Source organism: Drosophila busckii, chromosome 3R (genome assembly GCF_011750605.1).
Source record: "Drosophila busckii strain San Diego stock center, stock number 13000-0081.31 chromosome 3R, ASM1175060v1, whole genome shotgun sequence".
Classification (NCBI taxonomy): Eukaryota; Metazoa; Arthropoda; class Insecta; order Diptera; family Drosophilidae; genus Drosophila; species Drosophila busckii.
In genome coordinates this window covers 21,145,856-21,166,785 of record NC_046607.1, presented here as the reverse complement: position 1 = coordinate 21,166,785, position 20,930 = coordinate 21,145,856, and the positions used below count along the sequence as shown (strand labels likewise).

The following is a 20,930-nucleotide window of genomic DNA, read 5'->3' as shown; positions in this document are numbered from 1 at the left end:
TTGTGAAACTGATTAAAAACTGTACTGTTACTCTATCAAATTGTAATTATATTTCAATATTTATAAATAAATTCTTTATATTTACATGCTGTGCTGTTTTTCTGAATATATTTTGATAAAAGCAAATCGGGTTGTCTTCATTTACAGAGATTGCATCTGTTAAAGTTTTAAAGCAAAAAAGGCGTTACATATGAACTGATCGACTAGTGGGACTAATCGATAAGCTTGGCTATCGAAGCATTTTTTTGTTGATGTTGACGACGCAACCCTACAAACAAGTGAAATCAGCTGTTTACAAAGCACAAAAAAGCCCAATGAGTGAGCCAAATTGAGGGGATTTTAATGCTAGCGACGCACCGAAATGCATAAAACGCAAAACCCAATAATAGATGTAGAAATATAGCTTTACAGTTATTTACCAACATCCAAAATGGCAACATTGACAAAACCGAAAAAAGAGGTAAGTAATTGTAAGCACAAAAGCAATGCTACATCGAACAAAAATTGTAGAAACCACGAAAGCAAAGGGTAGCGGCAAAGTCTGAGGAAGAAGTTCTTGATTATACGTCGCTATCAACAAGTAGCGAGCAAGCAGAACAAAGAACAAATGAAAATGAAGCATTGATGGAAGAACTTGTTGCCGGAATGGCCAGTAGTTGTAACGAAATCATTAGTCATGAGTGCTACATATCAAACCAGCCTACGGAGCATACAGCGCAGCAGAGCAATGAAGAACAGGCAGAAGAGAAAGAGGAACAGCTAACTACAGATCAAAGTACGCCCAGTGCACCCGAAGTGCCAGCGACAAGCGTGAAATTTGTGCAATATCCTAATCTGCAGTCCGTGAGACAGCTATCTAATATAGTGAATGAAGAACGCACTGCCAGCACTGTTTATAAAACAACTATGGCCAGTCAGTTGCAACCATTTACCGCAGAGGAACTGACTCAAATCTATTGCTGCCCAGACTTGGAGCTAGCAAAGCAATTCGAGCTAGAATTTCTAATGAACACGTTGCTAGAGTCAAGCGAAGCGGATCCGCTATATCTGGAGCTGCTGGAATACTATAGTTTGCAAGGCAAAATCACAGCCAATTTATATGACATAAATGAAAAGCGCAAGTCCTGCAAGGATATACCGCAGCAGGTGTGGCAGCGAGAGTCTGTAACGCGTAGCTTTAGTGCGACATGTGGCGATGGAAATACAGTGCGCGATAGCATAACCTATGAGTACGTATATGTAGCAAATCAAATGCATATAGTGTTAATTTATGTTAATTTTAGAATCATGAAGATGAATGGCTTAAAATTGGAGTCTGCTACAGCTGGACTGACGAGCCTTTATAATCTGGTTTGCCACACGTACGCAAGTAATTTAATTGCTGCGCGTATTTCCAAAGTAAATGTTGATCAGCTAATAGATCAATTACTGGCATACGCGCCTAGCGCTAAATTTGACGACCCTACACCAATTGCCTTGCATGCACATCTAGATTCTGATGCCTTGGAGTGTGTATCTAAACTAAGACGTGCCATTTGCATACTCTTCTCCTTTGCGCGACGTCCTAGTCCAAATGCGGTATGTTAAAAAAGCCCAGACCACAGCTCCAATTAACTATGCTCTATTTAGAATTTTGATGCTGACTTGAAACTATGGCTGCGCAAACTGGTTGGCTTGCTGCTTTTACTGGCCACTAAAGAGGATCACTGGTTTCTGCTCTTCAATATATTGCGCTGTCCCAGCGGCGTTGGCGTCTGGGCAGCGGAATTCTTGCAGCTGCCAGGCATGATGGCTATAGAACCCAATAGTACCCGGCACGAGCAACCGTTGTCGCTAAACTCCGCGGAACTGAATCATTGTATAGCAGTTTTGCAAATACTCTTGTTGCCCATTAAAAAGCGTAACGAGTATTTAAAGAGTCAAACGCAAGAGCATTTGGAGCTGGCAGGCTCAGCCGGAGCCAGAGAACGTTGGATTGTCGTTGACTCAGATGGCGAAGACTCGCATACAGCCGCTGGTGAATGTGTGGGCTTAAAGGAAAGCGATATCATAGAACTGCTTAATCAGCTACCTTTTGAAAAGTTATTTATGTAAGTAGCATGATTTTATACAAGTATTTCAATTAAATTTCTTTTACGCTTGCAGGTCTGTCATGCACATTGAGAAATTCCTTAATGACTACATCATTGAGTCTGAGCTTATTACAGCACAGCAGATGCTTGCTGTCGTGGCTGTTTTTGGAAAATTGGTGCAGATCCTGGGCGAGGGCATGCTCACTTATAATAATGAGCGATATAAGCAGCTGGCCAAGCGCTTGGGACGCCTTGTGCGGCATGTGCTGCAGTATGTCTTTGACTATCATGTGCTGTTTCTGTAAGTTACTAACAAGAATTGTGTGGCATGGCACTAATAATTATTTATTGCAGCAACAACAAAGTGGCAAAGCCGCCGGAGCTCTGTTTACGCATAGAAACTGAAGTGCAAGCTCTACTGCTGCGTGCCTGTAGTTATATCTATCGTTCTCGAAATCTAGGCACATGGCAGTACTTCTCCACATTGCCGTATCCTATGCTTAGCACTGAAATTATTTGGCAGCTTTTCTATTTTCTTAATGTGGGCTTTCCCAGCGAGTTTCATATGCTGCTCAAAGAGCAGGGAGAAGAAGCTGTACTCTCGCCTGATTTCATGCGCAAGTTTGATGTAGCCAATGCTGATACTGCACCGGAGGACATGTATTATCTTTTGCAGGCGTTCTTTGAGATGATCAGCGAGCGTGATACTAGCAAGGATCTGCCGCTAATACGCACCATTTGCTTGCACATATTCCAGGTAGGTTAGATAAACTACTATAAGATCATCATATAAATGTTTATAATTATAGATTGGCTACCTGCACGTTACCACCAGAGAGTATTGCTATAAGATGGCGCGTGATATGCTTGTCAACACTACTCTGGCCCATGGGGAACTATTAGATTGTATTTTGCTGAAACTCAAAGCGAACTTTGGCGACACTAAGAATACGGCGTATTTGCTGAAGGCACTGCCACTTGACAGCTGGCGACCCAGCATGGAAAGCTTCGAATTATTGTCCAATTGGCTGCTGCACTACGATTATCAGCTGTCGGAGAATCAAATAGCGCGTTTGATTATATGCCATATGAACTGGGGCTTCGATGAGGAAGGTCGTTTATTTTTGCCACACAATATACATGTGCGCATGGCCTGCCTGGTTACGGATGCCCTAAGCAAGCACGCGCCAGAAATTATAGGCGTCTCCAGTATTTCCGAGAGCGTGCGTCAGGTGTCCTCGCTTATTGACTCGACGCTGTCTGCACGCGAACATTTCTCCAACTGGTGCTGGCGCATGATTTCCACGCTACGTCTGCATTTGATTGATCAAAGCGTTGAATCAGTCAAACGCACACTACAGCATCCCACAGAACCGCTGCTGTTTGTACCAAATGTGGAGCGCTTGGACATGATCTGGCAGGGCATAACTGAGCAACGACCACTTGCCGTGTTTGTGGGCATCTTGGTTAGTCTGCATGGGCACTCCATACCTGTGATATGTCAACATGGCTTTCCGTTAATGCAGCAACTGCTCACCGATCATCGACATGCGGCTGTTATACGCTGTCTGCAGCTGATTCTGCCGCTGTTCCTCGAGACTCCCGAAACGCTGGCAAACTGCGAAGGGTAATTACTAATAAATGTTCATAATAATAGTTAATAATATAAAGTTTTTATTGATAGCTTCCAAAAGCTGCTCACAACGCTGCTCAATGCGGACAGAACTTATTTGAAGCTAGCCAAGGATATAGTATATGTAAACTCAATTGGTCCTATATTGGAATTGCTGGATAATATGATACACCATCAAATTCTATCGTATACCAGGCAAGATACAGCTTGATATAGCACTTAATTTATTAACTCACGCATGCTCTCTGGACTTGCAGCTATGGCCTGTGCTCTCCTCTCAATCTCATCAATATTTGGCTTAACTGTTTGACTGCATTGCCCGCCTGGCCTCAAAATGCACATGTGCTCTATTTACTGGACAAACTGCTACGTTTAGCTTATCAATTTGCTGACTGTCACGTGCAATCGGAGGAGTTTTTCTACAATTACTACAAGGTTTTGTTTTAAATTTTAAAGCCACAACTTGAACACTACAGCTTATACTTTTGACAGGATTTCACGGAATGGAAAGCAGCTAGCAAGTCTTTTGGACTCAAGTCATTCTTTGGCGCTCAATCAAGCTCGCGCTTACCTGCAATATTGCCGCAATATTGTTGGCTCAATGTAGTGCTGTTGGATCTGGAATTCAGACTGCAGGAGACACGCTTCTGGCCTGAGCTACTGCGTCAGCTGTCTACACAGTCTGTAGATTTTGGACTGAAGAAAACGCTAGGCATTTGTAAAACTAACGCATTTGCGGCACAGCAGCTGGTTATCTATAAGTATGCGCAACTTTTGTCTGTCATGGACATAACGCATGCTCTCTTTCCAATTGTGTGTCAAAAGTTCTTTGAGCTTTATCTATGGCGTGTGCCTATAGACGGCGCACAGAGCAACTTTAGTCAAAGTCAAGGCGTTGCTAATAAATTCTACGAGCATAATGTATCGCTAATGAAGACCATCAAATCGCAGATGAAATCAGCAGAGGTCTATTACGATGCTATAGGCAAAAAACGCGCTGATGATGAGTCGGCGGCTTTCATTTTTCGCAGCTGCCGGGAACTAATGCACAGCTGTGCGCTGTGGCTGGAGGATACACAGCTCAATAGATTCGACAGCGATGTCAGCCAGTTGCCTGCACAATATAACATCAGAAAGCTGCGTGAATTGCTTAACGGTCATGCAACACACTGGACTGAGTACATAAATCCCGCCGACCTACGCTTGAAGCAGCGCCAGCAAGCCGATCAATGGGCAGAGAAAGTTTATCGTCTGCATGTGAACAGAACCATGCAAACACCGCTGCAGTCCAAGCCGCATCTTACGCCAGAACAGCGCATCAAGCAACATCTTAAGGGTTATGATAAGCAGCTAGCAGCACCAACATATCAATGCCCAATGCGCTTGGAGCAGCAACCAATCGATGACAAAACAGTGACTGAGTTCAGGCAACGCGTGCAGACACTAAATAGCACTGCCAAGTAAGCATTTAATCTGTTAATATTTAATGCTATTCTAATTAATTGTTGTTTTTCTTTTTTAGCAAATTTCATTACCTTACCAGCGAGCTAAATTCCTTAAACTTGAATTATTTGGAACGCGTGCCAGCTTTGTATCAAATGATACCCTACAACGAAGTTCGAAACAAAAACTGCGAATCGCTGCTCTTTAATCGCAAGTGCGCAAGTCCAGCAACGATTACACTTGTGCCAGAACGCATACGACTCAATGATCAAGTGTCCAGACTGCAGGAGCAGAATAGAGAGCGTCATGACAAGATTCTAGATGAAATGGTCAAGCTTGATGTGGATAACTTTGCTCTGGCATGTCGCGAGATGCATTGCTATATACAACAATTGCTGCAGCAGCAAGATGCCACAAGAATTCAACAGATTGGCATTGATATATTTTATATCGTCATTGAGAACATGAGTGAAGTTACGCTTAAATTTGATGCCACAGGCACATTCTTTACACAATGTGCGGATCAGCTGGGCGTATTTATACAAGCGGATCAGGCAAATCAAGGATTGACTGTGCTGCGCCTGGCGCTCAAGCGCGCCGAGCTGTTGGAGCTGCTCGCTGGCGTATTTGTGCCCTGCCGCACTGATGCTGAGCACTTTTTGCCCATGTATCAGTTCCTCATCGACTCGCATCTGAATCGTTGCGATACCAAAATCTTGTTTGTGCTGCTCTCGAAGTTTGATTTGCTTAGCTGGCTGGAGTCGTATCAGCCAAAGCTGAATGTTATCAATCGTCTGCTGTTGCTGGTGCTGCAAGGACTGGAGTGCTGGACGCAGGCCAATAGCAGCCTGTTGCAGGATCAATTCCGTCGCCAGTTGGTGCACATCTACAGCTATGACTTTCCTCAGCACTATGGCGAAGTAATGCAATTAGTTTTAGATCGCATCTCAGATCAGAAACTAATGCCGCTGGTGCTGCTGGATCTGCTCAATGCGCTGCTGTTGCGCGCAAATTGCGCCAGCCTAACACCAAGCAGCACCGAGACGCAATTGCATGAGCTGTCGCTGGATTTTGCCAAGAGTCAGCGACTGTTTACGCTGCAGGCAGCGACGGATACGCTGCTGCTGTTTGCGCGTCACTTTCAAAAGGAGCGACTGCATCATGGACTGCATGGACTGTATCCCAAGCATAAGGACTACTGCCAGCCATTGGTCATGTGGTTTACCAGCTTTGGGCATGTGCTTATAGCAGCGGCATTGGTCAACAGCCACAAGGAGCTGCTGGCTGATCAAAGTAAGCGAAGCATGCTAAATATATAAACGCATTCACTCACTTTTTAAATTGCAGTTAGCGATCTGGTCTTTGGCACCATTGTAGAGACCTATGCTCCCTGGCTTATACCGTACACTGAGCAAACTGCTCAAGCTGCTGGCTCCGCTGCGCACTGGATACGTCAGTTGGCTGCAAATCAGGGCAAGATGCTTTTGCCGTGGAGCGAGTCTCATGTGCAGGGCAGCAAGCTTTTAATACGTGCCTTTATCAACAGCATGCAACAAGTGCTGCAGTATTTGCCCGTCTCGAGTCGAATACTGGAGCATGTGTTTGCCTGGTATGTGCATCATTTTGCGCAGGCAAATGTTGCTGGTCATGTGCTGGCGCCCATACACGAGGGCCTGGCGCAATTGCCCTGGGAACGCTTTTGTCCGCCAGATCAGCATGTTGAGCTGCTTTATGGCAGTCTACAGCGTTTTGTGCCTGAATCACACGCTATGCTGGGTCACATCTTCATTCGAATTGACTGGCAGACTTGGTTCAGCTGCATGCCACAGCCAGTGGCAACATTATCGCGTCTCTTTGGCATATTTGTAAAGCTGGCATTTGAACCAAACATACATATGCATCCCAATACAAGCAAGATACTCGAGCAGGCCATCAAGTATCCCTGGCATCTGGTGGAATATAGCGAACTGGAGCAGTTGCTCAAGTGGCTTGTGGCCAGCGTGGAGCCAGCCATTGTGCTCAAGCTGGCGGGCGAAAGCAATTATGTGGATCGTGCAGTGCTGGAGTAAGCAATAAGATCAAAGTTAACTGTTGCTGTAACTAATCTCTTACTCTTGTTTATAGACTATTGCGTTTGGCCTGCGCCATGCTGCCGGACTGTGCCACAACAGAGCCAATTGTACAGTCCACCACTAAGCGCATGTTATATACGCGTTCCATGATATGTTTGCAGCGCAGCTGTGGTGCCAAGCATCAAAAGCTACTGGCCAGCAAAGAAGGTGAGCGCGCCTTTACCAATGCCTTCTTGGAGCTGCTAATCAGCATAGATCAGGCTATTGGCAGCGCAAATGAGCAGCGTACGCCAGAGGAGCGACGTCGTGAGGCGCTTAATCTCATGCTGGAGCTCATTGCGCCAACACAAACACAATCTGAAGAGATCTCAAAGTGAGTTCATGTTATTTTCAAACTGCTACCTTTTAATTACCACGTGCCTCTCGCAGCATTCACATAAAAGCCTTGGTGCGTTGGCAGCAGCAATGTTCTCCAGCTAATATACTCATGTGTGCAGCATTGCCTGCTATTGGACATCTAAACACTTATATAGCTTCGATATACACTTTGTTGGAATCCACAATTGAGTGTTACTTTTGGCAGAACGTGGAGCATGCGCCTTGGCACGCGCCTAGCTGGCAAGGTTTGCTGGAGTCGCTGCAAATGTCGCTGCCCAAGCTTGAACTTATGCCTGTTATGCAAGGCGCCAACTTCTTCTCACTGCATGTCTTTGTGCTCTATAGGCTGGAGGAGATTGAGACAAGCGGTGAAAAGATTGCCTTTCTGCAGGATCTTATACAATTGTTGGAAAATGTTAAAACAAGTCCGAAAACCGAGCCACGACTTGCACTTGTCTGGGGTCTGATTATTGCACGTGGCTGCCAGTTGCTTCAAACTTCAGCGCATATTAAGAAGCCTTTGCATATGCTGGCGCGTAGTCTTCAAATTGCCTCCACCAAAGCCGAAGGCTGGAGCGATAATCTGTTGGGAGCTATTGGTCTCAAATCGGAGCAAATTACTAACAAGTATGTAGCACTATATGTAAATCAGTTGTCACATTATTCTATATGTATATTTTTATTCATAGACGCAAGGTGCTGACACGCTGCTTTGCCTGCATTATTTTCTCACTGTTCCCGGCCAGTCGGGATACGCGTGTGCCTTGCGAGGAGTATGAGAGTGGCATGCGTGAGCTTGCTATGCTGCTGGCCAACAAGAAATTCACAGATGTCAAGGCAGATATAGTGCGTGCTGTTAGCTTCCTAAAGGAACAGCCCATGCCGGATCCACGCACTGTGCCTCATCTACTCTGTTGTCTAATAGACTTGTTCTATCAGCAGAGCTACCTGACAACCATTCCGGAAGTATGGGACTGTGACTTTAAGCTGAAAGCAACCTAATTCAAATTGAACATATACAATTGGCAGCCAATTCAATTATTTTTTATATGGAAACTATTCATTTGCTATTTTCAAAATTGCAAAAAAATAAGGTTAACTTTGTATATATATATATTCATATGCTAAAAAGTGGAACTTAAATAAATAATATAAACGAAATTTTTTAAATATTGAAGGGGTTCAGCGAGCTAAACTTAAAAGTTGATGCTTATTCGATGACATGACAAATAGTACACTGATGTCTATAATTTAGCTAAACGAACAATTCTTGAAATTTACATTACGTTTACATAAAAAAATTACTCAAAACACTTATAAAATAGAACATCTAGTTTAAATGTAACAATTTCAATGAAAACAATTTAAAAGAAAACGATTGTTTAATCATCCTGCGCAAAGTTCGACAATTGTAGATGCTGCAAATTATTGCGAGCCTCGAAGTAACCAGTGTCAGTGGGATTGTCAGGTGCGGGCACAAAAGGTGGCTCCATTTGGCCCACATTCTCCCAATCGATGCAGGCAAAGTGACGCATGTGTTGCACTTCTTTGGCAGCTGGACGGTCAGCTGGATTCATGGTCAGCATCAGTTCTACAGCCTCCATAGCCTCAGCGGACAATGCTTCATCGCCTTCAGGCCATTCAATATCTTTAAATAAAATTAAACATGAACTCAAGTCGGAATATACCTAAGCCCAAGGCACTCACTCTTGTTGAGAATGTTGTCAAATACTTTTTGAGGCGTCTCATCGTTGAACGGTGCTATTCCCGTCATGAACTCATAGAAGCAAACGCCCAGCGCCCACCAATCCACAGCGGCACCATGGCCCTGTCGCAGCAAAAGTTCCGGCGCCAAATAGTCAGGTGTGCCTAAGATGCGTTCATTTGATGCACGCACACCACGTCGCACCGACTTAGGTGTGCGATAAGGCGTGTTTATATTGGTATTCTTTGGCGTCTTGGGTGCACTGTTAGTGCCATGATTAATAGGCGACATGGTGGGATCGTCAGCCAGTTTAATGTGATACTGTACACCGGACAGCTTCTCCAGCACTGCCTGTTCAGACTTTTTGCTATCCATAGTCACGGGCAGCGCGAAGCGAGTAGCCTTTAATTTACCCAAAAGACCGCCATCGCGACGTGGGGGCTTCTGTGAGGAAACGGGCGTGGAGAAGACCACATTTGCAATGCTAGTCGCTCCCAGTAGCGGCTGCATTGGCAGCTCATCATCGGAGAGCGAACGCACTTTGAGTACGCCGCGTATGGGCGAGGAGCGTGCCTTGCGCTTCTTGGGTGTACTACTGCCAATATTTAGAATTTCAATCTCTTGAGTGAGGCCAGTATGCGTGCTGGCATTACTGCCACTATCTGTTTCAATGCCTGACATATTGTCTGATCTGTTGACAAGATTAATTTTACGTTTCATTCCACGCAAGAATTCCGGGCGCTTGAAATGTTTCGATAAATTGCGAAATGGCGAATTCATGCGTATGCCACTTAGCTCGTTGCCATTATTTGTTATATTGTAGCTTAAAGTATCAGAAAGAATATATATAGTTATTGCGTTTGTTTATCGGTGTTTTAAATTTACCTGCGTGAATAATCCGAGCAACTAAAATCGTTCTTTGATTGACTTAGATTGTCTGAATTCTTCTCGATAGAGGATGCAGTGTCCTCACTGTTCTGATTTAACTGATAGCTGGAATTATCATCACCTTTCCGGCTAGATACTCCTGAATCTTCCTGCAGTTTTGTATGCCGCAAGCGCTAAATGTAAATAAACATTTATAAAATATAATATACTTGTCATTGCATAAACAATCCCTGCACCAACTAAACATAGACACACGACACATTTTAGATAGACGAACCTCATCAATTGAACGCCTGCATGCCATGGAAATCTCAAAGGATGTATCATGCGCATTTTCCAATTTGATTTTATCCTGCTCTGCCAATTTGCAGCCCTTATTTTTGATGATAATTAGGGCATGTAATTTAATCAGCTACTATTAAATAAACTTACCTCACAATCAGCAGTGCTGCCTAGCACAAATTCAACACGTTTCTTGTTAGTGGCTGCTGCCACGCCAGCAACTGTGCCCTCTAGTGGCGGCGAGCTCTTGCTTATTTCTGCCGAAGTGCAGGTGTGATAGGAAGAGGAGCTGTTGTCCAGAATCTGCTGAGACATGTGAAAAACAAAGCTCAACTAAGATTTAAGAGGTTAGCTTACATTAGTATTGGTGGTGCAAGTATGAGCTACAGAGACATTGATCTCCTCCGCTGAGAAGAATGGTGATACTCCAGAGATTTTGCTATCACTTGTGCGCTCCGCTTCATTGTAGCTCGTATCTGCCTCACTGTCAGAAGACTCCATGAGCAAGCTGTGCTTGTTCATAGCCTGTAGTAAGTGCGAGGTGCCTGTGCCTGTGACAAGAAGCTGTGCTTTCTTCTCCGAGCCAAAAGATAAATGTGAGGTAAGCGATAACAGCTGTCCTGGCGTGCGCGCATTAAGATTAGGCGAACAGTTTATTAAATCGGATATCTCTAAATCTCTACGCAATTCTATTTTGCTTAAGCCAAAGTCTGTTAGCTTCACATGTCCGGTGGCAGATATGAGCATATTATCGGGCTTTATGTCGCGATGCACAATGCCATGTTGATGCAAGTACTGCAGTGCCATGACCATTTCGGCCACATAAAAGCGCGCTGTGGCCTCTTCGAAATAACCAAACATGGCCAGCAGTGATTTGAGATCGCCTCCTACCATGTACTCCATAACCAAATAGACTGAGGACAATGATTGCAGCGAATAGAACAAATTCACACAAAATTGCGAACGTGATAGTGCCAAAGCATTCCTTTCAGTGATCACTTGTGAGACCATATTCTTGTTTATCATCTCAGATTTGCGCATCACCTTGATGGCATATAGTTTGTCCGAGTCGTTGTTCTTGTAGCCCAGAAACACCTTGCCGAATGCACCACGGCTAATGGGCTTGATGATGACAAAGTCCTTAATTGTAGGCAGCTGCAAATAGGCAATAGGCATATATATGTATGTAAACTAGTAGATGCTTGCTTACTAAATTAACGGCATATGCAATCTAACTGTAAAATACAGTCCATTTACCTTTGCATTGTTGGATTGATTCTCCGGCTTGGTTGTTAATATATTTATTTTCTCCAGCAACGGATCGCTTTCAATTATTGAGCTGCAGTTAATTCTTTTCGGCGTTTTATAGTCAATTTGCTGCTCCGTTTGTAAATTACCCTTATCAACGTTTTCCATGTTATCCTTCAATTGCTCTTGCTTATCTTTCTTTTGCTTTTCTTTTCGCGCTCAATTTTCAGCATGGAATTCCTTGAGTTTATTTAACGATCAGCATGTTCGCAACTTATGCACATGCATTAAATGAGTTCCTATTTATCGCACTTAAGTATATTTATATTGAAATTAGTTTTTAATAATATTTTTCGCAAGCACACACAATTTAAACATCGCGTCGTGGATTTATCGTTCAGAATAAGTTCGATTGAACTACTCGATACTAAGATAAGTAGTTCGATCAATGATCAGTAGTTCGTTCATTCTTTCAGCGCGTGAGTAGAAACTAGTAAATAAGCCGTTGAAATTTAAATTTGTTCTGTTCCATTCAGTAACTGCGTTACATGCGTACTTTACATTAAATTTTATTTAATTGTTATTGACTTCAGTCGAGCAATAAACAAACATAGATTCAAATTAATATCTTAAATTTTCGACTACAAGTGCATTGAAATATACCAAATTGGTTCCCAATCAAAATATTAAGTTCTATTAGCTTATTGAAGTGTTCTTTATTTATAAAATATTTTCGTTCACATACGATTAAACGGATTTTGTTTATACTTATGAATTAATACAAACTCACAAAGAGTAATCATAAACTCGAAAAAATACATAAAACTTATTATTTTTTTTAGAATCTAGATCTAAATATGACCTTGCTAACGTGATATATTTATTTTTGTTGTACCCAACTTGGTTTGGGTATGAATGTATTTATGTAAATCTCTTTATAGAAGTAAGATTTGATATATTGGTAGATACTTGTGCATTATTGCGATATCAAAAACATATGCACAAATATGTAGCAATAAATCAAATTGATATATACTTTTTAGGGTTTGGCTAACATTTTTCCAATTGTTTAGAAAAGCGAAGCCATCGCCGCCGCTAAGTAAATACATTCCAGATCACTCTTAAACATGTAATTTTAGTCAGAACACAAATTACCAAAGAGGGTTTATCATATATAAACGCTACACAATGATAGACATTGAACTTATGAATAAATGTAAAAGGAAGTGGGATCAGGTGTGAAGAAATCTTTTACATAATGGCACAACGCGATCTGTTGGCACCTTCGCTGTCGGTGGCGGTTTGTGCAGTTGCTTCAGCTACAGGTACATCAACGTCCTGACCCTCCTTTTTCTCTGTGTCCATTTCCACGGCTTCTTTCACTGGTGAGCTGCTCTTCTTTGGTGTCTCCAGACCAGCTTCCATAGCTACAGTTACTTCATTGCTGGTATTGGATTTGTTAAGCTGTTGTGGTTGCTCCTGTTTCTCTTCCTCTTGTACTACAATACCAGAAACATTTTGTACTTCGCCAATCTCATCCTCACCAGCTGGTGGTGTCAGATCCAGACGCTGGCGCGCTGAGGGCGAGTTTATTGTAGCTTTGGAAAAGCGCGAGCGCAGCATTGTAAACGGAGAGGCCAAGTTAAGGCTGAAGAGATCAAAGCGTGCGCGTTTCGGTGGAGACATTTCAACGTCTTGGGCCAAATCATTGGTCGACTGGCTGCCCGATAGCGGTGGTGGTGGTGTGCGCTCCCGCTTACGTCCGCGTCCAAAGAAAGAGAACGAAAACGACGAGTTATTTGGTATCTCGGAGCCCACAGTGGCATTCATGCTTGTATTTGTGCAGCTTGAAGTTTCCAGCTCGCTGTTGTTAGCGGCACAACGATAGCTAGTCAACTTGCCAGGCGTCAGTGTGGACAATGGGCGAATGCTGCGACGTCCAGTAATCTGAGCAAAGCTACGTGCCACCGATGGTGAGCTAGCTGCTGGCTGAGCGACTTCTGGCTCCTCCTTGTTGTTTTGCTTGCTGGCGCTGCTGCGAAAGCCAAAGAGATTTCGTCCCGGGGTTGATGTGGCAGCAGGCTGACTGCTTGTTGTGGCTACGACGTTTTTAATGGGCGAAGCATCCATTGTGAGGGCTTCCATTTCAACATCTTCGACAGCTTCAGCGGCAAGGGCTTTGTCTTTTGTCTGCACAACTGATTTTTGCACTGTTTCCACCGGTTTTTCGTTGTGCTCTGCCTTGTTCGGTGACTTTGCTGCTGCTTTACGTGATTTGCGCTCCGAAGTTGGTGTACGACTAACTGTTTCCTCCTGTGACTCATCCAATATGATAATCACTTCGGAGGATGACCCTTTAGCAGATTCGTTTTGCTTTGGTTCGCCAACTGTTGCATTAACTTCTTCTTTCTTGTTTGGCTTGGCCTCCACTTTGGGCACCTCTTCTTTAGACGCCTGTTTCTTATCTTGTTTTTCCACTTTCTCTTTGGGCCTGGACTGCTCCTTAGGCACAGGTATAGAGCTGCCGTTTTGCGCGGCTTTAGTTTGATTGGCTTTGCTCACGCCGTTCTGTTGCTTCTTCTCATCTTCTTTGCCTGATCCATAAGTGCCGACGGAGCTGACAGAGGATGAGCTTGAGGAGCGTTGTTGGCTAGCGCTACTGCTAGACTTCTTGGCTAAATTAGCGGCTTGCTGTTCAGTTTTCTTGTTAACATTGCTGTTCTGTGGACTATGGGAGCGCCCATTGTTGCCAACCACTTGCTGCAGCCGAGATGTGGTACCTCCACTGCCGGTCAACGAGAGCGGTGCTCGCCTGCCTCCAGCGGATGTGCCATTACTACCGCCGCCACTACTTGCCACATTATTAGGTTGAGCCATTTTGCTTAGCATTGGTTACGCTTTAATAATAGAGAGCTATTGTATATTTATTTCTGCAAAAAAAGGAACAAACGTTAATATTGAGTTTAATGAAAATGAAATTGTTTTAAACTTGTAATAATTATTTTGTAAGTACATTGAGCCTAACAGCTCGACAAACACGTTTAAAATTTTATTCAAGAGTGAAAATGCTGCTGCGCATTCCTGACATTGCAACTAGAACCGGCTTTGGGTGCAGTCTCACGTACCACAGGTAATTGCTGTTAGCTGATGTTTTTTAAACCTTTTGGCTTTCCAATCACAGATACTTAGACGTCTTGACAGTAGAAGTTCAAACTTTACATTGTTTGACAAATCTGGCTACAGTGTGCTTAAGTAGGGAGAGTGGGTGCAGATTAACAGCAGCCAGGTAAAAAGATTAGGTAGATAGTTCTACCTGCAATTCGGCAACAATCCTCGTTTTATGAGAGACAGCTGCGTGCAAAATAAGTTACATATTAATTAGCGGGAATTGTCCATAACGCAAAATAAATGTGTTATGGCTGACAGACGCGCTGCAGGCAACAGCAAAGTGGCAGGCAAATTGTCTGATGGACGCTGTTACAGTTGACTAGTTTTAGTTACCCTTACTAAAGCATCCGGCCAAAGCGCAGTCTAAAAAATCAAACTAAACACTGGCACGGCTAAAGCATGGAATAAACATAAAGCATAAACAAAACAATATGTACAGTAGAGGCTCGAAAAATATGACTTGACTGGTAAATTATATGCAAGTGAATCAATATAATTGTTCACATGCATCAGTCTTTCTTTTCTCGAGGGCATCAAATAAAATCTAATGAACTTTCGCTTATGTGCTCAGTGGTGAATGTCCGATCGGGGTCCTACAAATGTTATGCCTCAGCTAGTGTGTTGCCGTTTTTATTTAGAAAGTGCATAGCATATACATATGCTATACATAAACACATTTGTATGCATCTGCAATGCTGCCGCTTGCGGCAAACCAGACGCCAATATAAACATACACTTCATACAAACATAATCACAGATGTATATTCATATATACACATACGTATGTATAGGGCATTATGCAGTCTTGCCAAGCCCTCGCATTTTATTGTTTGTTGTGACAGGGACAAATGTACTTGCAGTTCTTAATTAAATTTTGTTTTCATTTGCACTCATGTACTTCTGTATGTGTATATCAGTGATCGTAATTAACTGCTGCAACAAACATATCTCGAGGCGTACATTAACCTTTTAATTTACGGAAGAGAAAATAGTTATACACAATAAAAAGAAGAAAAAAATCTCTACAGCGCCTCCTTGAACAAAAATATAGCCATGACTATTAAGCCTTGCCACCACTGTATATTCATACTCAGACAGGCTCAATTGATAGTTTAAAATGGCGGCGGCTGCATCAAGTAAGATAACTAAATAGATTTTCATGCATGTACGCTTTGTGCAAGCAATTGCATATTAAATATTAATAGGAGCTTCTCAACAATAACACATTTTTAGCTTACTATTGTTTTACAGCTACAATAAATACTATGACACTGAAGCCCGGCAAGTTTGCCTGCAACATTTATCTACATCATAAATCCTACCACAACAAAAAAAAAACAAAACAATTGATACATGCCCAGTATCACTTTCATTTACAATAATATGGAGGCGCAACAAACCTTTTCTTCTTCTCCAGTCTTCTTTAATTCCAACGTAGCTAATTTCTTTGATTGCACAAATTCAACTTTTAATTCGCAAGTAAAACTATTTTTGCAAGACTCCCACAGTGCAACCGACGCCAAACGAAAGAAATTAAAAACTAACGCGCCATCTTGTGCAACCAGGGCTGCCAGCCCTGTTTTATTGATTAAACAGCACTGGCCGGGCAGCTTGATAGTCACTGGCAGTGTTGCTAAGTCTTGATAACGACAGCAAAATACTCGGTATCAATCGGTACCGCGCATATCGAGTAAAAAGTTGTTTTTGTCAATATATATGACGCATTGGTAAACTATAAGAATAAAAATCAATGAAATAAGTAACAAATTAATGTAAGTATGGGCGCATTTGATTGTTTAATATATAATCTTTTAATCCTCAAGTTGGTTTGTTACTAACCTTGTCCACTTTATTGAATTTTTTACAAAACATGACACATCTGGAACTCTGTACACGCCTTTCATTTGTGCCGGACACACACACATACGAATACGCATACACACATATGTGAATGTAAAACAATTGTAAAAACTAACGCAAACATTTAGTGCGTATACTATCTTACATTTACAAAATAAAGTACAAGAAAAACAGAATCTACAAATAGAAAGGCATGGCGCAAATTCTGGAAAATCAATTATTTGCTGCAGCGCAGGTGATTGAGCAGCAGATTGATCAAGAGTGCGATCGTTTGGACAACTTGGATTCTGATGACTTGAAGACGTTGCGTGAAAAGCGTTTACAAGAATTGAAAAAGTTGAACAATAAAAAACAAGAGTGGCTCAATAATGTAAGTAGAGTGAGTTTTCTGTGGTGACTTTGTTGTTAATATTAATCATTTTAGGGTCACGGCACATATACGGAATTGGCCGACGAGAAGGAGTTCTTTGAAGTGTCTAAAAAGTCACCGGATATTGTTTGCCACTTCTACAGAGATTGCACCGAACGCTGCCGCATTGTCGATATGCACCTGAAAATACTCGCCGCCAAGCACATTGAAGCGAAATTCTGTAAAGTAAATGCGGAAAAGACTCCTTTCCTAACGCAACGTCTGCGTATTAAAGTGCTGCCAACTATAGCTCTGGTTAAGGATAGTAAAACTAAGGATTTCATTGTGGGCTTCACTGATTTGGGAAACTGCGATGACTTCTCCACAGAGATGCTCGAGTGGCGTATCGCCCACTCGGGTGCTATTGAGTACAAAGGTGATTTAATGCAGCCGCCAGATGTTAAGCGAAAACCGTTCATCAACCGCCCACAGAAAACCATTCGCGGCGGCTACGACTCCGATGATTCAGATATTGATCTAGACGACTAACCTGTCGCCAACATACAAGTAGTGTTTGGCATTCGGTAGCGACTGAGAAGTTCAAGCAAAACAAAAACAAATCACAAATCAAAACTCCTAGCACATGATAAACACAAACCCCAATTAGGCATAATTTTAGCGTTATTTAATCATATTTTTATAAATCCAATCAAGCTGATGTACACAACAGTTTTCTTTGAGAGCTTATTTAGTTGCCTTTACCATCACATGTATCTTGCTTTAAGCCCCCCGACCCACGCACACACACAGCAGCTGTCTCTTCTCCTGTAACAGGCCTTATATGCGTACTTTTGGCACAATATTAACACATACTAACTCAAGTAATTTACTCACAAATGTAAAAGACAAACTGGTATACATATATAAAAACACATATATATATATATATTTTGAACAATATTTGGCATATTGATATACATATATATATATATGCATTCCTATTGTAGAAATAACAAACTCACATACAAGTTTATATTTATTTTTGTAATACTTCATACTTCGAATCAACTTCATATTAAATTGCATGTTTGGAAAACATTGAAACTGCGCCATTTTCTTTACACAGCAGGCAAGCAAAAAAGGTTTCAGGGTTAGGTTAATCCAGCGTCGTTTCGTTTCTAGGTAGCTTGTATGCCAAAACTCTGGCATTACCTGCCAAAATTATCAAGTTCCAGTTTTACAGTCGCTTTGTTTGTCGCTCTGGTAAAACCACCCTAGGTAGATTGTATAAAACGCACAAAAGGCCTCTGCCTCAGGTAGGCGCCAAAAAGGAGCATATAAAAATGCGTTCAAGCTCGACACTGTACAGTCGTCTTGTGATTTTGACGCAGTTAACATCTACCGCTCTTCAAACTTGTAGTGTTGGAAAATAGAATAGTGAAATTGAATAATTTTGACCGCTCGCTGCAAATAAATGGTTGAATGCGATATGGAAAGTGTGATGAATTATATTAAGGACGGCGAGCTGTCCAAGCTCAAGCTGCGTCCACTGGCCGAGGTGCAGGGCAAGCGCGAGGTGGGACGCCCCAAAGTGTTTGAGAACCGCAAGCTAGTGGAGCACATGCTTTACGATCATCCACATTATACTTCGATTGATGTGCAGCGCGAGCTATTGAATAAATATGGCATCGAAGTTAGCCGTCGCACCTTGCAGCGCCGCATTAGTGAAATACGTGCCAGACAGGCAGTAGTGACAACAACTAATCAGTCAAAGATTGTTGAGAATCCCGGCCTTAGCATAGCTACAAGGCAACGGCGTTTGGAATGGGCGCACGCACACGAAGACTGGACAGTTAGAGATTGGCGCAATATCTTTAATATGGATGATTTCAAAGCAATTGGTGGAGACGAACCCAAGGAGATTTTTGTGGACACTCTAATTGGCCCTGATTGCCCCGAATGCAACGATTTGAATCTGCTGGAGCAACTTATGGCTATCATTGAGCCCAAGATTCAGCAACAGGCACCAGAAACTGTTGCGCAGTTTCGCGCTGTGCTCTATGAAATTTGGCACAGCGACCAGGACATGGTGAATCAAATTGAACAACTCTATGAGTCGATGACATGGCGTGTGCGGCTGGTAATACAAAACGGCGGCAACGAAACTGAGTTTTTTTAAGCCAAATACAAACAATTATTTGTACACTTTCCTCTTAAGTCTATGTTATTGGAATAGAATATAATATGAATTATAATGGTTAAGAATTGTGTTTACATGAAATTAGCATAATGCAGCTGTAACACGATTTTAAAATACAAATAAACGCTCATTGTGAAATACAAATTCCTCTAAAATGCTCATTTAACTAACTTAATTCATAATTGAAGGATCTATAAAATATTTGCAGCAAAGTATCTTTAGTAAGTCTCAAACTGGTTAGCTAGACAGTCTTTGACGTTTGCTGGGCGACACAAAGACCGCCGAAGGTTGGTGTGTGGCAGAGATGGCATCGAAGATACTAGCCTCCGAGCGCTGGTATTCGCTACCTATGTTCTCCAGATTCAAGTCAGCATCCAGCACAAAAACCTGCAACAAAGCCAAACAAACAGTAGTAGAGTTTATAACAACCATGCAAGGATAAACGATTACCTTGCACTGCTGTGGACGACGTTGATGTATAAGCCAATCCTCATGCAGTTCATGCAACTCCTGCAGATACTTCAAAGGCACACAAGTCTCCTCAGAGCGCGCACGTTGGCGTATGCGCTCGTGCACCACCTCGGGAGAGGTACGCAGATATATAATTAAATCAGCTTGCACGTGTATTGAAGATTCAATGAATTTGTACCATTCCTGCAATGTGTTGTACATGCCTTTCTCCAAGGTTCCATTGCGGTACATGTTTTCCACAAAGCAAAAACTGCGGACAGACGATATATGTATCAATAAATAACCTAAATGTATACAAAACAATTGTGTTATAATTACCGCGAGCTGTAAATGGAGCGTTCGATGATTTTCATTTTTTTGTCGGTGGGTGCAGTGTGCGCTTGCAGCATTGTCAGTGTGACGTAAGACTGAAAGGGCATGGCCCACATTTCCGGGTTTTTGTACATGTTATCAAGTAAATTGACGCCTTTCAAGTTGCGCCATTTCTCCACGGGTTCGGTAATAAGGCAGATGTCGTCCTTATACTTCTGAAAATGATTCAGAAATGTTGTTTTTCCGCTGCCAATATTTCCCTCGATCAGCACCGTAAACGGCTGCGAGTCCTGCGCAAATTTCTGTCCACAGCGCATGCTTGATGTTGCATTAGCCATTAGTCCAGCTAATCCTTTATCTGTGTAGGTTTAACAATTTAAAAGTTAAATAAAATCTCATCAAACGTGATGCGTCAGTGTTGCGTGTCAGCTTTTATAAAATATGTGTGTGTTCTTTCACAAATGTAGTGAACTGTACGATTTGGGGGGATGAGAAACTAAAAACAAGCGGGAACCGGCATTTAAATGGCGCAATTTATAAGATCTGTATTGCCAGCTGATCGCGTAACACTACTTTTGAGACAACCCTCGAGATTTCACTCAACAAAATTGCATAAAAACAAATACTTTACTTATTATTCTGCTTATGTGTGTGGCACTCGTCATTTGCGGATTAGTTTTGGAAATTATAAATATATATATGTCTTTTAAAACAAAGAATGCACAAAAACAGCTCTGCCAGAGTTGCCAAACACTTAAAAGGCACTCGAGCTGCCAACTTGTAAGAGCAAACAGCTGCTGGGCTACAGCTGTTTTGTGAAAGCATCAATCGATAGGCCAACAATTAATG

The 20,930-nt window shown here is 42.3% G+C and overlaps 6 protein-coding genes across 8 annotated transcripts; 3 read left to right on the top strand and 3 right to left on the bottom strand.

Annotated features, from left to right (window-relative positions):
* Nucleotides 1–328: 328 nt before the first annotated feature.
* Nucleotides 329–8,649, top strand: LOC108603945 (ectopic P granules protein 5 homolog). The gene is made up of 15 exons (XM_017993137.1): nt 329–460; nt 511–1,229; nt 1,284–1,578; nt 1,630–2,090; nt 2,146–2,373; nt 2,427–2,829; nt 2,882–3,699; nt 3,757–3,900; nt 3,963–4,140; nt 4,198–5,165; nt 5,228–6,441; nt 6,496–7,213; nt 7,273–7,593; nt 7,650–8,225; nt 8,288–8,649. The coding sequence occupies exons 1-15, from the start codon at nt 431–433 to the stop codon at nt 8,598–8,600; spliced, it is 7,386 nt and encodes a 2,461-aa protein (XP_017848626.1). The 5' UTR covers nt 329–430; the 3' UTR covers nt 8,601–8,649.
* Nucleotides 8,650–8,780: 131 nt separating this feature from the next.
* Nucleotides 8,781–12,105, bottom strand: LOC108603316 (serine/threonine-protein kinase greatwall). 2 transcript variants are annotated; one of them, XM_017992028.1, is made up of 7 exons: nt 11,731–12,105; nt 10,831–11,628; nt 10,624–10,776; nt 10,469–10,564; nt 10,189–10,364; nt 9,306–10,126; nt 8,781–9,246 (listed from the first exon to the last, which is right to left on the bottom strand). In XM_017992028.1, exons 1-7 carry the CDS (start codon nt 11,887–11,889, stop codon nt 8,981–8,983), a joined length of 2,469 nt encoding a protein of 822 aa, XP_017847517.1. In that variant the 5' UTR covers nt 11,890–12,105; the 3' UTR covers nt 8,781–8,980. The 2 variants fall into 2 exon arrangements, with proteins under 2 accessions (XP_017847517.1, XP_017847518.1); XM_017992029.1 differs by lacking the exon at nt 10,469–10,564.
* A 443-nt stretch (nt 12,106–12,548) lies between these two features.
* Nucleotides 12,549–16,428, bottom strand: LOC108603317 (endochitinase A). Of its 2 annotated transcripts, none has more exons than XM_017992032.1 (2): nt 14,847–14,911; nt 12,549–14,651 (listed from the first exon to the last, which is right to left on the bottom strand). In XM_017992032.1, the coding sequence occupies exon 2, from the start codon at nt 14,608–14,610 to the stop codon at nt 12,973–12,975; it is 1,638 nt and encodes a 545-aa protein (XP_017847521.1). In that variant the 5' UTR covers nt 14,611–14,651; nt 14,847–14,911; the 3' UTR covers nt 12,549–12,972. The 2 variants fall into 2 exon arrangements, with proteins under 2 accessions (XP_017847521.1, XP_017847519.1); XM_017992030.1 differs by lacking the exon at nt 14,847–14,911 and adding an exon at nt 16,290–16,428 and having other exon boundaries at nt 12,550–14,651.
* Nucleotides 16,429–16,557: 129 nt separating this feature from the next.
* On the top strand, nt 16,558–18,047 carry LOC108603322 (thioredoxin domain-containing protein 9). The gene is made up of 3 exons (XM_017992038.1): nt 16,558–16,661; nt 16,878–17,119; nt 17,174–18,047. The coding sequence occupies exons 2-3, from the start codon at nt 16,943–16,945 to the stop codon at nt 17,645–17,647; spliced, it is 651 nt and encodes a 216-aa protein (XP_017847527.1). The 5' UTR covers nt 16,558–16,661; nt 16,878–16,942; the 3' UTR covers nt 17,648–18,047.
* A 147-nt stretch (nt 18,048–18,194) lies between these two features.
* LOC108603321 lies at nt 18,195–19,296 on the top strand. The gene has a single exon (XM_017992037.2). The coding sequence runs from the start codon at nt 18,573–18,575 to the stop codon at nt 19,275–19,277; it is 705 nt and encodes a 234-aa protein (XP_017847526.1). The 5' UTR covers nt 18,195–18,572; the 3' UTR covers nt 19,278–19,296.
* Nucleotides 19,297–19,321: 25 nt separating this feature from the next.
* On the bottom strand, nt 19,322–20,822 carry LOC108603319 (deoxynucleoside kinase). The gene is made up of 4 exons (XM_017992036.1): nt 20,713–20,822; nt 20,088–20,439; nt 19,749–20,019; nt 19,322–19,685 (listed from the first exon to the last, which is right to left on the bottom strand). Exons 1-4 carry the CDS (start codon nt 20,744–20,746, stop codon nt 19,536–19,538), a joined length of 807 nt encoding a protein of 268 aa, XP_017847525.1. The 5' UTR covers nt 20,747–20,822; the 3' UTR covers nt 19,322–19,535.
* Between the last annotated feature and the right edge of the window lie 108 nt (nt 20,823–20,930).

Excerpts from the sequence above, each read along its gene's own strand:
- LOC108603316 (XM_017992028.1), bottom strand. The coding sequence starts at position 11,889 with ATGGAAAACGTTGATAAGGGTAATTTACAAACGGAGCAGCAAATTGAC. Across the intron at positions 11,629-11,730 it reads ATCAATCCAACAATGCAAAG|CTGCCTACAATTAAGGACTT; the intron begins GTAAATGGACTG and ends GCCTATTTGCAG. Across the intron at positions 9,247-9,305 it reads TGACAACATTCTCAACAAGA|ATATTGAATGGCCTGAAGGC; the intron begins GTGAGTGCCTTG and ends TTTTATTTAAAG.
- LOC108603319 (XM_017992036.1), bottom strand. The coding sequence starts at position 20,746 with ATGACGAGTGCCACACACATAAGCAGAATAATAA. Across the intron at positions 20,440-20,712 it reads ACACATAAGCAGAATAATAA|ATAAAGGATTAGCTGGACTA; the intron begins GTAAAGTATTTG and ends AAACCTACACAG. Across the intron at positions 19,686-19,748 it reads GTCGTCCACAGCAGTGCAAG|GTTTTTGTGCTGGATGCTGA; the intron begins GTAATCGTTTAT and ends GCTTTGTTGCAG.
- LOC108603321 (XM_017992037.2), top strand. The coding sequence starts at position 18,573 with ATGGTTGAATGCGATATGGAAAGTGTGATGAATTATATTAAGGACGGC.
- LOC108603945 (XM_017993137.1), top strand. The coding sequence starts at position 431 with ATGGCAACATTGACAAAACCGAAAAAAGAG. Across the intron at positions 5,166-5,227 it reads ACACTAAATAGCACTGCCAA|CAAATTTCATTACCTTACCA; the intron begins GTAAGCATTTAA and ends TTTCTTTTTTAG. Across the intron at positions 7,214-7,272 it reads GTGGATCGTGCAGTGCTGGA|ACTATTGCGTTTGGCCTGCG; the intron begins GTAAGCAATAAG and ends TCTTGTTTATAG.
- LOC108603322 (XM_017992038.1), top strand. The coding sequence starts at position 16,943 with ATGGCGCAAATTCTGGAAAATCAATTATTTGCTGCAGCGCAGGTGATT. Across the intron at positions 17,120-17,173 it reads AACAAGAGTGGCTCAATAAT|GGTCACGGCACATATACGGA; the intron begins GTAAGTAGAGTG and ends TAATCATTTTAG.
- LOC108603317 (XM_017992030.1), bottom strand. The coding sequence starts at position 14,610 with ATGCTAAGCAAAATGGCTCAACCTAATAATGTGGCAAGTAGTGGCGGC.